General features: G+C 36.7%; 1 protein-coding gene across 1 annotated transcript in view; it reads left to right on the top strand.

Annotated features, from left to right (window-relative positions):
• Positions 1-9,588, top strand: part of LOC122748749 (protein mono-ADP-ribosyltransferase PARP14-like) — a 63,966-nt gene extending 54,378 nt beyond the window's left edge. The window contains exons 12-14 of the mRNA XM_043994685.1: positions 933-1,100; positions 5,505-5,705; positions 5,780-9,588. Coding sequence (XP_043850620.1) covers positions 933-1,100; positions 5,505-5,705; positions 5,780-6,108 — 698 coding nt within the window. The 3' untranslated portion in view covers positions 6,109-9,588. The remainder of the gene's footprint in view (positions 1-932; positions 1,101-5,504; positions 5,706-5,779) is intronic.
• Positions 9,589-13,619: the final 4,031 nt, after the last annotated feature.

The following is a 13,619-nucleotide window of genomic DNA, read 5'->3' as shown; positions in this document are numbered from 1 at the left end:
AAAACGGAATGTAGTCACAGTTCTAGGGCCAAGAGCAACACTAACATTTGCAGCTGCAGGGGAGCAAGGGCCCTTCTTGGGTAAAAACTAAAAAGCAGACCAGGAGAACAGGGATCACAACTCTCTCTATATCACATAACCTTGGAAGTACTGAAAAACGAATGAGACACGGGAACCAACAGGCAACAGGGTGCAGTTTTCTGATGTCCTCGTTGCGGCAGGAGCTTCGGCTCCCATATCGGACTGCACAGCCACACTGTGGCCTGTGGCTCTTCGAGGTGCTGATCCATGGTTGTCCTCGACTGGTGGTAGCCTACTACTACATTCATATACCACAACTTGTTCAGCCATTCCCCAATTGATGGGCATCCCCTCACTTTCTAATTCTTTGCCACCACAAAAAGAGCAGCTATAAATATTTTTGTACATGTGGGTCCTTTTCCCTTTTTTATGATCTCTTTGGGAAAAAGCCCTAATAGTTGTATTGCTGGGTCAAAGGGTATGCAAGTGAAGTTCATTATTTTCAAATACTTAAAGGCTTGGTATATGGAGCTCTAGAGGGCAAAACTTAAATTAAAAGGAGGCAATTTTAAGCTGGATTTAAAGAAGACCTTAATATTATAGTTGTCCCCAAATGGAATGGACTTGCTATCTACTGGAGGTGTTTACATAGACAGTGGATAATTACTTGTCAGTGATGTTTTAGAAGGAGTTCATTCCTAGGAGACAGTTGTACTTAGGTGAGTCATAAAGTCCTTTTCATCTATGAGAGTCTATAAAAATCTAAACAAAAATAAGTAAGGGTTGTGTCTTCAGGACTCCTTTTTTTATGTAATGTTTTCCTTTGATGAAATACAATATTTTGTATTTTTAATAACCTATGGGTTTAAAAGCTCATGTTTTATGTCCTTCACTTTTCTTCTTTTTTCCAGGTGCACAGCCTCATGGCAATTTTATAATTACACAAGGGGGAAATCTGAAGTGCCAAAAAATAATTCATGTAATTGGTCACAAGGATGTTAAAGAAACAGTTTCCAGTGTCCTGCAAGAATGTGAACAGATGAAGAGCAAATCTGTTTCCCTCCCACTCATTGGAACAGGTCTGTGTCAATTCTTGGCAGAATTGGTTTCTAAATTATCAGTGTCCCTTAGCCTCTGTATTCACTAATAATTTTAATAATTAAGAATAACACCCAATAAGGCAAATAACTATGAGGTTAGTTTAAGTATTGATAATCCTTTTGACCCTGAGCACCATTGTCTTTGTCAGAATTAATGTGTCTCCTTGAATACTCAAGCAATGGATAAACAAGATGAAAAAGAAAATCAAAAGATTATACAGATGAGCAAGAAATGGGAACAGAAGAATAGAGACAGAAATAAATAGAAAGAAAAAAAATCAATTAATTGTTCAATTTCTTTCAGTGGCTCTTTTTCCTTCCTCTCTTTCCTCCAAGACTTCATCCTTCCCTTATCTTTCTATTCCGTCACAGAATTATGGCATCTACCTCACAGTGTTGTTGTGGAGACAAAGTGAGATAATATTTATAAAGCACTTTGCAAACCTCAAAGTGCTATATAAATGTTATTTATTATCATCATCTCTACTTGCTAGATGAAGAAAGTGAGTTGGAGCCAGATTAAGGGACTTGCCCAGGGTTATACAACTAGTAAGTTTCTGAGGCAGAGTTTGAACTAAGGTCTTTCTAGTTCCCAATCCAGCACTCTATGCACCATGCCACTTATGTGCCTTACTAACTCCATTTCACATTCTAGCTGCTGCCTAAAAGTTACTACATCAAAAAACAAAATCATTACAGAAATGAAATCATCAGAGTTTTAGAACCAAAAGGGACCTTAGATATCATATACATATTCTTTAGACTGTTTGCTCCTTTTTCAGATGAGGAAATTGAAATTTGGAAAAGTTAAGTGACTCAGCAAGATCAATGCAGTGACTTAGTACAAAGACACACAATCTTTACACATAACTGGAAAAAATAAAATACTATTAATATTTTTTTATTTTATTATTTTTTTTAGTGAGGCAATTGGGGTTAAGTGATTTGCCCAGGGTCACACAGCTAGTAAGTGTTAAGTGTCTGAGGCCGGATTTGAACTCAGGTACTCCTGACTCCAGGGCCGGTGCTCTATCCACTGCGCCATCTAGCTGCCCCTTATTAATATTTTTAAAAAATGTTTTTAAAGGATTTTAAATTTTAAAAAGGAATGGCAGCATTCCTATTAGCATAGATGCTAATAAGAAAGACACAATTAGAACCCACATTGCCTTTCCAGTTCTCTTTCCACTATCTTCCCTTACAAATTGGGACCATTTTCCATTTCCATTTTATGACTATTAATACCTTCCTTTCTCCCAAGACTTACAACCTCCAAACCCATGCTTTGATCTCTTCTTTAGGCCACCCTAATCCCTTATCCAGACATCCTATGGTTTTTTGATTGTTATTCTTTGTTTATTAAATATTAAATAGTGTTTTATTTTTCCACTTACATGTATAAACAATTTTAAACAGTCATTTAAAAAATTTTCAAGTTCCAAATATTTCCCCTCCCCCTCCCAAAGATGGCAAACAATTTGATATAGGTTAGAGATGTATAATCATATAAAACATGTTTCCATTTAGTCATCTTGTGAAAGAAGTTTGTTGATTATTTTTACCATGATTATTCTTCCCTGATATTTCTCAGACTCAGTTCTTCCTTTTCATTACCATCATGAAAAGCACCCTAGCCCATATTATTATCACTTTATACCTGTATTACTACAGTAGTCTCCTGGCTGTTTAGCTTCTTTGCCTTAGCTCCACCATGTGCATAGCTTCTGAGATAACTTTAAAAAAATATGTACATATATATAGTATATATAATTAGTACTATCAATTTCTACTTATTCTTTGAAAAATTTTCTACTTTTTTGACCCAACAGATATTGTCCAACAAACACCACCCAAGTCCTTTAAAATATATTCCTCCTGGGGGCAGCTAGGTGGCGCAGTGGATAAAGCATTGGCCCTGGATTCAGGAGGACCTGAGTTCAGGTCCAGCCTCAGACACTTGACACTTACTAGCTGTGTGACCCTGGGCAAGTCACTTAACCCCCATTGTCCCTCAAAAAAAACAAAAACCAAAAACCAAAAACCAAAAACCAAAAACAATATATATTCCTCCAAACAGTTTATCAATTATTAAGAGAAAAGAGGGATGTGATCTTTAATTTTAACATTATTATACAAAGTTTGACCATAATCCTTGACCAGAGTTTTGTTGCCTTTCCATTTTGACTTGTTTTACTTCATTGTAGTCATTATATATTTTCTTCTTTTGCCTTTGTTTCCTTTGGTCATCATCACTTCATATGTCTTAGGATGATATTTATTATTCATTTTCATGTAACAATGTTATTCTTTATCATGGATTTGGATATGAGAACTTGGATTAAAATTCTGACTTTTGATTATTTTAGACAAGTCACTTTCCTTCTCTTTGCCTTAGTTTCTTCATCTTCAAAACAAGGGGGTTGAACTAAATGATCTCTAATGGTCTCTTTCAGCTTTGAATTCTATGATCCTATATAAAGATGCTGCTGCTTACCCACTTAAAAATTTTTTTTTGCAGGGCAATGAGGGTTAAGTGACTTGCCCAGGGTCACACAGCTAGTATGTGTCAAGTATCTAAGGCTAGATTTGAACTCAGGTCCTCCTGAATCCAGGGCCAGTGCTTTATCCACTGTGCCACCTAGCTGCCTCCTGCTTACCCACTTTTGACAAGTGCTGAGTTTGGAGAGTGGTGATGGGTTTACCTTGTTCCATCCTCAGTTTTTTCCTTGATTACCCTTTTGTTCAGTGGTAGGAAATTTTGATACTACTAGTCCACATTAAGGGTGCAGGCTCCAGTCACTGGCTAGAACAAATGGTAAGGATTACATCCCTTATGTTATAAGCTCCTTTTGGAAAGGATATTTTGTTTGTTTAAATCTTCCTTGGTATCTAGGGATATACAGAATAGTACAGATAGTTGAATGAATGACCTTGGTAATGAGATAACTCAAAGGGATGTTGTGTTTTTTCATTTTTGCCAAAAAAAAAATGCAGAATTTGAAAACACATTGAACATCTTTTGCTCTTCATGTAAATGTCCTTCTGAGTTTAGAGGATACATTACCTACCATACCTACCAATTATTTACCATAAAAGACAACTGGCCAGGACAAAAGAAAAACAGGGACCTGAACTGCCTGGATAGGGGAGTTCAAACTCTTAATCATTCGAATTTGTGGGTCCATTGCTCTGGTTAGTAGGTTTTCTGATGGGAGTGACTACTGTTTCCCATAGCACCTAGATCAAAGAAATCTTAGTCTCTGTTATTTGAGAAAGGGACAGAGAGAGACAGACAGACAGAGACAGACAGACAGACAGACAGACAGACAGACAGAGAAGGTGAGAGAGAGCACAAAACAAGATAGATTTGGAGGAATGAATATCTATACATTAAGACAGGCCATATCAAATCCTAGGCACATCACATAGTGTAGTGGACAAGTTGCTAGTGCTGAAATCAGGAAGACTTGGGCTCATATCCCATCCTCAAATACTTCACTAGCTGTGTGGACATGGGGAAATCCACTTAACTTCTCTAAGCTTTAATTTTCTCATCTCTAAAATGAAAGATTTGGACTAGGTGGCCTCCAAGGTCCTTTCTAGCTATAAATCTTTCATCTTACAAATTGATTGCTTGGTGGTATCATTTTTTAAAATCATAAAGGTATTTTGTCATTTTCCAGTTACACATAAAGATAGTTTTCAACATTTGGTTTTATAAGATTTTTTTTTTTTGTGAGGCAGTTGGGGTTAAGTGACTTGCCCAGGGTCACACAGCTAGTAAGTGTTAAGTGTCTGAGGCCGGATTTGAACTCAGGTACTCCTGACTCCAGGGCCAGTGCTCTATCCACTGTGCCACCTAGCTGCCCCAGTTTTATAAGATTTTGAGTTCCAAATTTTTCTCCCTCCCCCTTCTCTCTCCCCTCCCCAAGGCAGAAAACCATCTGATATAGGTTATATATGTACAATCACATTAAATGTATATCTGCATTAGTCATGTTGTGAAAGAAGAATCAGAAAGGGGAAAAAACTTCAAAAAAAGGAAAAAAAAAACAAGAAAAAGGAGAAAGAGTATGGTTCAATCTGCATTGAGATTCCACAGTTCTTTTTTTTCTGGATGTGGAAAGCATTTTCCATCATGTGTCCTTTGGAATTGTCTTGGATCATTGTATTGCTGAGAAAAGCTAAATCTATCACACAATCATCACACAATTTTGCTGTTACTGTGTACAGTGTTCTCCTGGTTCTGCTCATTTCACTCAGCATCAATCCACTTAAGTCTTCCCAGGTTTTTCTGAAATCTGCCTGATCATAATTTCTTATAGCACAATAGTATCCTATTACATTCATGTGGTATCATTTTTTATTGTTATGTTCTCATAGGAAATGCCAAACAAGACCCAGTTATTGTCGCTAAAAAAATAATTGATGCTGTTGAAGACTTTGCATGGAAAGGGTCTGCCCAATCATTAAAAAAAGTGAAAGTGGTCATCTTCCAGGCACAGCTTCTGAAAGTGTTTTATACCATTATGAAAAAAAGGGAAGGCTCTGTGGTGCCTACTTCCATGTTCTCTAAATTAAAAGGTAAGTTGTATATTTGTGATTGGTATTATTTAGTAAATGTTCATAGGTATATTCTCACAGTATCATTTTTTTAGTACTTATAGGTCTTGCAAGACATCATTTTGTTTTTAGAAAGAAAATGGAATCAACTGTGTTTCAAATATGTGGTGAAAGTAAGGAGAATGTTGAAAGCACTGTCTCTTGGATAAAAGATTTAATTTTAAAAGAACAAAAGAGTTACATCTCCTCAGATGCAGCCATCCAAAAATTTGGTGAAGAGGAGTTCGAAGAACTGAATAAGCTGCAGAGAAGTTTGAATATCACCATTTTCCCCCAAAATAACTTTTGTCTACAGGTTGTAGGACTTGCCAGAGATGTATTGAAGGCTTCACAGATAATTGGTCATATGATCCGGAGAGTATAGATATAGAATGTATAATTAGGCATATATAGATATAGGAGGTATACTTAGGTATAGAAGAATTGTCTAAGGCTGAGCTTCTCAGTGGGTTCATTGAATGGTAGTATAATGACAATGATGTTAAACTTTGACTTCTTTTGTCCCTTCCCTTCTTTCTTCCCTGTCCTTTCCTTTCTTGCCTTGCCCTTCTTTGCCCTGCCCCTTAACCCTTTCTTGGCCTCAATTAATTCCCTGGTAAAGTTATGGTCCTTGTATAACTTTGTGTATTAGTGCAAAGATAATGCTCATTTACTACAATATAATTTAACCCATGACTACCAACAAGCCTTTTTTATAGCCTATCTTCCATTGGCACATCACTCCTTTAGCTTAAAACTTTGGCTTTTATTGAAATGCAAAAACCCTAGAGGAATAAAATTAAAGGTTTAATCAGTCATTTATACATCAGAAAACTGATCCATATATTAACCCATTAACATAAATTAGTAGCTTCCTGGTTTGCAAACTTGTCTCTTCTCAGTTCTCCTTAGTTGAAATCAATGCTCCAAATAACTGTAGAGATTGATTACTTAGGGACAAACAGATAGAAACAATCTTCTGAATCTGCCAAAGTTATTTTATAATAGGTGACAAACGAAAGCCTGAATGAGTTCATTAGATTTTTCCAGAAATCAGGCTCTAATGGAGGAGCAGGAAGATGAAGAGGAATGATAAGACCTTATTTTCTTTTATTTTTTAAAAAAAAGCTGATTAGCCTATTGGTGGAAACAACATAAGCAGTCATAAGCATATCTGAATTCAACTCAGGCTCAATTTCCTTAGCCAGTTGTTTTTCCAACTCCACTCCTTACTGATCATAATTGCTGACATCCCAGACGATGCCCTAAAATGTTCCTTGGCTCATATATAACAATTAAGGCTCTAAGAACAAATGGGCCTGAACTACTGCCTCTTGACATATGTTGGGCTCAGGACATTATAGACTCATTAAGCACTGGCATAGATTTATTTTAAAATGAATGTGCTCGGGGCAGCTAGGTGGCACAGTGGATAAAGCACTGGCCCTGGATTCAGGAGTACCTGAGTTCAAATCCAGCCTCAGACACTTAACACTTATTAGCTGTGTGACCCTGGGCAAGTCATTTAACCCCAATTGCCTCACCCAAAACAAAACAAAACAAAAAAATAAAATGAACGTGCTCTTTGAGGCTCTTGTTGAGTCTATTTTTCAAGTATGTATTCCTTCTCATAGTGTACACAATCATATACTGTATGAGTCAATTTCAGTAGTTCCCAAAAAGGAACAAATAATAACTCCTCTAGTGTTGCAAACAAAATGCAGGAAAAAACAATCACTGCTTCTTACAATCATGTTGCTACCATCTAATATGTGCATGCAGGTAAGATATTTTGTTTCCATATGTACAGTATTGTATTTCTCATGTTTTTAATTTAACAATTGTAAATTTATTTTTAACTTTCTTTGCTTTTGTTACCATAGTGAGAATGATTTTTTGAAACAGTGTGTTATCTGATCCCTGAGTCTAGATTTATTCTGCATGCATATTTGTAGTACTTTGTTAAAATTTCAGTTATGACAGGTATATAGAATCCTATCACAATTTTAAAATCATAATAATGAAATGTTTTATTTCAGAAATGAGATCTTCAATAGTTTATACTTTAGTTATAAAGTTGAAAGCTTATAAAATAGTGAAGAATTAAATTATTCCTGCTTATCATTCCATTTCCTCATCCATAAAAGATGCCTCTGTAGCCTTGCTTCTCAGACTGAAGTTAGTAGCCTTTTCAGAGGCCACAGAAACATTGCAGGGAGGCATGGTGGCACAGCTCAGTCCCAAATTTCTTCCTCTTTCCTTGGTCCATCCCTTTACCTTCCTCTTCTTCACCCATTCTAACCATTGATCCACTTACTATCTTTTGTGCCATGATTACATCTAATTGTTACCAAGCCTTTTAAAAATTGGATGATGATACAGGATAAAGGAACTCTTCAAAATAGATTACAAACATTTTGGGGGTAAGAGGACCATGGAATAAAAATAAAATTATTGCTTTAGGGTCATTGAAGTTATGTGGACTTTAAAAGAAAAAGGCCTATCATGCCCATTTCCTACAAGGCATCAGATCCCAGAATCACAGATTTAATATTTATTAGTCAGTGAGTGAATCTAGAGGTGAAATTGGATTTTTTTTCACCAGTCAGAAGAGCAGTCTTCTTTAGTGCATTAGACTCTCCCATTTCTAGGATGAATACTAAGGGACCACCCGTGCTAGCATGGTTGTGAAGAAAATACTTTGTAAAGCTTCAGAATTTGCTCTTTAAAGCTCAGTTGTGAGAGGGAGCCATCTCAAGACAGTCTATTTCTCTTGAATAGAAGAAATGCAGTGGTGAGCACACTTTGACCTAAGAAAAGCCATAAATGGTAACTATTGGAGATAGTTTATGTATAGCCTTTTTTGGAGACAAGGGATAGAGCTTGTTTTTAGTTTATTTATAGGAGAGGATTGCCTTAACTATGAATGAAGGAAATGTAATAAGGAAATGGAACTGTACTTGTGTCTTTAGTAAATTGTTTACAATTACTGATGTAGATCTTTATAACCAAAGGATTATAACTTCCTTACTGAATAGAATACTTCAAAATTGAGATCCATAAAGTTTAGCAGTAAAAAGCTTACCTGAGGTATAATAATCTCAGATATAACACTAAGTATGTGTCTTGCTAATTTCAAATTGTGTCATACATTATTTCAGAAGCTTAGGTTTTATAGATTTAAATATAATTTTGATGGTCATTGCACATTAGCTATAATTATTAAAGTGAAGGTTAGAGTAAAACAAATGTCAATTTCATTGTTGTTTGCAATAGTTTAATAACTACTTTACCCTATGGTCCATTACTATTTTATTATAGAGGCTACACACTTAGCATGGTCATTTAAAACAGTGTGTAAACTCTAAACTAATAAAACTTCTAAAATATGTATTGCAAGAACAAATTGGGTTCAATTTTATTTTTAGAAAATAGTGATATTTCTTTATGTCATGTATTTGTGCTTTTGTTGGGTTGGGCTCCCAACAGTCTTTATCTTAGAGAGTTTTCTGAGCCTCAGTAAGATTAACACAGCAAGTCAATGTCAGAGTGGATTTGAACTCAGGTTTTCCTGACTCCAAATCTAGCATATATATCTGTAAGACTTCACTCATTAACAACAAAGTAGCATGTAAGAATTTAACTTATTAATTTTGTGGCTTTTTAATAAAAAATACTGTTGCCTATTGAGAGAGCCATAAAAACAATAAAATAATGCTTACGTAGTATGAATATTTATTAGAATTCTATGATAGTTTTATTCCAAAGAACTCAGAGGATATGTACAAACTTGAAATGAGATGATTCCTAAGTTAAAACTAAAGCCAAGAGGCTGTTCATGGAACAATAATAAAGCTGAATAAAACGAAAAAAAAAAAAGAACAAATGGAAAGTTTTGTGAGAATGATTTGCCTTAAAGAATCTTTGGGGCAGCAGATTTTCCAGGTTATTCCTGGAGCTCCTTGTTTTCTTCTGCTTATCTTCCCCTTCATCAGGACTTCAGTCTGAACTGGGAAGTTTGCTAGGAGGATCTTGTAGTAAAGGTCATTAAAGATTAGAAGCTGTGTCCGAATGGGGAAGAGAAAATAACAGGGAATTATCAGGTACTGTGGTGAAATACGTAGCATGGTGGCTATTGGTCCTTTGCTTTCCCCAAGCAATGGAAATTGTATTACATTCAACTGAACCATTTGACTTGGTGATATACTTCCCATTTCACTCTATGTTGCCCTACTAGAAGGAGGCAGCCAAGTGGTATATAGGGTTGTGTATTGTTGTACTGGTCATCACAGGGCAGCAGGGCTTGAGTCTAGCTCCCAAAAAGTTGATGTACCATATGGTTGATATGGCAAACACCACAAGGACATTTTTCTCTGGTAGGATCATGTGGAATTGATTGTCCCCCCCAGTGAGCCCTGACAGCTGCAGCTCAAAGTTGTCAAAATCAACATGAAGGGTGATTGAAAGATAATTGATTACAGTGAATTGATCCCAACAACCCAGGCCCAGAATTCAAACATTTTAACTGTTAATTCCAAACTCTAACTTTTGGTACATTGGTAGACAAGGCACAAAGTGTTTTGCCACAGCTGGAAGATCCCTTTGGGACCTGAAGAAATCATTCCTTGGTTGTGTTGTCGTTGGAAGTGATTTCCAGGGTGATTCAGATCTTCAAAACAATGATGAAGCACATAGTTTATACCTTCATGACAGAAGGAGTCTTGGTAATAAAAGTACCATAACACTGGAAATTAATGAAAGCATGATGACCTCCCTGGGAATAGTACTTCAGTGTTTCTGTCACCATCAGAAGACCCAAATAAAAACTTGCAATGCCAATGGTGATTGTGTTTATCAACATCTTTCTAATTTAACACTTTATTCCACACCATCAACATACACAATGATTACAACTATGGAAATAGAAAACAAATCAAAATTGAATGTTGTATCATTATAATGACCTCACTTGGCCCCAAAGAAGAGATATTAGAATGTGCATTACTCTCTTCTTGAAGAGATAAAGGGTTATGGTTGTGGAATACTGAATATACTGTCAGATTCAGCTGATATGTGGATTAGCTTCTCTGAAATTATATTTTTCATCTTTCTGATGTATTTGTCATAAGAGATGGACCTGGAGGGTAGGAGGGAGGAGGAGGGAAATATTAGGAAATCTAAGCAATGTAAAAACAAAAGGTATCAATAAAAATTTGTTTGAAAAACAATGTAAATGGAAAGAACAAAAAGTATCAAAACCCAGGATTATGAATATTTTGATCCCCTAGCTTGGCTCCCAAGAAAAGACATAAGAATGTGTTCCTTCCCTTTGTCAAAATTGGGGCTTTGGGTGTGAAATATTGCAGAAGCTTGGGTTGGGTCAATGTATTGATTAGTTTTGTTGAATGTCCTTATTTTAATCATCTGCTTTATTTTTCAAATTCATTCAGTTTCATTTAGTCTTTGTTTTATTTCTCTCTCAGTGTGGAAAGGGAAGGGATGTATTGGGAGATCTCAATAAAAAATTTTTAAACCATACCTCTGGGATAAAATCTTTCCCTGCCTTCTCTTTTACTAGCCTTCCCCCCACAATATCATCTACATAACAGCACCCTCACTCTGTTCAAAGTGCACAATTAATGTTAATTACAGTGACAGGAAATGCCATAGGTACATGCAATAAATAGTTGAGGTCTCCTATAAGTAAACTATTTCATATTACTCATACTGGCACAGATTCAAAGCATTAATGTTTCTTAGATGCTCTCTTCTGCTACTACCTTCTAATCATCAAACCCCTACTGTAGTTCTTTTGGGGGGGGGCAGGGAAATGAGAGTTAAGTGACTTGCCCAGGGTCACACAGCTAGTAAGTGTCAAGAGTTTGAGGTCGGATTTGAACTCAGGTCCTCCTGAATCCAGGGCCAGTGCTTTATTCACTGCATCACCTAGCTGCCCCCATCTCCGTAGTTCTAATTAACTCTTGAACACCTTGTCTCCCCCCACCCCCACCCCAACTGCTGACCCCTTGTCTACCTTACTTTTCAGTTCTGGTCCAAGCTCTCTCAGCTGTCTAGGTCTAGGAAAAATATGAGTCCTTTTCTGATTGTGACTCTGGTCCACCTCCCATGAACTCAGGGTGACAACTACACCACCAGGGTTTCTTCATGATGAAAAGTGATTGGACAGAATTTAAGTTGGTTAGTGTTCTTTCTCTCTCTCTCTTTTTTTTTTTTTTGGTGAGGCAATTGGGGTTAAGTGACTTGTCCAGGGTCACACAGCTAGTAAGTGTCAAGTGTCTGAGGCCGGATTTGAACTCAGGTACTCCTGACTCCAGAGCCAGTGCGCTATCCACTGTGCCACCTAGCTGCCCCGGTTAGTGTTCTTTTGTTCTGAAAACCCCAGGAAAATAATGGCTCTACAACCAAAGTTGAATCTCAACTCCCCACTTCTGGAATCTTTGCTTTTAATAGTCACACTATACTTTACAGGAAAAACTGTATTGGTCTAGCAAATTATGCTGTGGTAAGGGATTTTTGGCTGGTGAGCAGAGCTAGTCCCTCTCTAGGCATCTAGGTGTCACAGTAAATAGAATATTAGACTTGGAGTCAGGATTACTTGAGTTTGAATTGCCTCAGATACTTACTGTGTGACCCTGGGCAAGTCACAACTTCTCTGTGTCTCAGTTTCTTCTTCTGTAATATAAGGAGAATAGTAGCACCTACCTTACAGTGTTGTTGTAAGGCTCAAATGAATCGATGTATGTAAAATACCATTTTATGAGCCTTTTTATAAACTCTTTCTGAGTGGAGACTGTCTTTTGCTTTTCTTTGTATTTCCAGGACTTAGCACAGTGCCCCTTGAGAAGGCAAGCAAAATGATATCAATTATACAGGTGAAGTCATGCGAAATATATTTCTATATTGGCCAAAAGAAAATGCACACACACACACACACACACACACACAAACACACACACAAACACACACAAAACAAGAAAAATAAAGTTTAAACAAAAAGCATGCTTCAATCTTCACTGAGAATTCATCAGTTCTCTCTCAGAAGGTGCATAGCATGCTTCATCATGGGTCCTTTGGAATTGTCTTAGATCATTGCCTTGATAGCTAAGTCTTTCACAGTTGATAATTTTTCAGTACTAGATAGTTTTAATGATAGTTGATAATTTTTCAGTACTAGATAGTTTTAATGATAACTGATAATTGGGTCACACAGCTAGTACATGGTTGAGGCTGTATTTGAACTCAGATCTTCCTGACTCCAGGCCAGATGATCTATATTCTATATTTTTTAAATGTTGGTTGCCATCCCACATAGGGTTGCATAACTGAATGTTAAGTGAAGAAAAATTTGGCAACAGTAAAACAATATGTATACCTGTTTTATATACCTATATGCCCCAGGTTGCATAAAATTTGTCAAGTGAAAAGGGATCGTGGGTGGAAAACATTTAAAAAGCTCTGATCTACATGGTATTCCACCTAGCTTCCCCAAGCATGAACAATACTCTCCAATTTTCTTCCTTTATTTCAGAAATGAATGTTTTGTGACTGTACTTAAATTAATCCTAAGTGTATCTCAGGCCCCTTTGATCTCTAAATTCAATCAATGATAATTAGATTTTAATGTCAACCTAACAAAGGGTTTGGGAGATTAGTACCTAAGGGTGAGAGGAAAAACAATCTAGGGGAAGTTTTATAAGGGAGCAAAGTGGAATCTGTGAACATCTGATCACAGGTGCCTGAGGTGGAGTTGGTGCTGGGTGGGGTTCTTGTCATCAAGGGCTACTAGGTGACTGGTGTAATCAATAGGGTGTGGCTTTTCCAATAAGGAATTTGAAACAAAGTTTTCTAAGCCTAGAGCCATGGCTAGAGGGGAAC

Source organism: Dromiciops gliroides, chromosome 3 (genome assembly GCF_019393635.1).
Source record: "Dromiciops gliroides isolate mDroGli1 chromosome 3, mDroGli1.pri, whole genome shotgun sequence".
NCBI classification, from domain to species: Eukaryota; Metazoa; Chordata; class Mammalia; order Microbiotheria; family Microbiotheriidae; genus Dromiciops; species Dromiciops gliroides.
The sequence above is the reverse complement of the archived record's forward strand: the minus strand, read 5'-3'. Positions and strand labels throughout refer to the sequence as shown.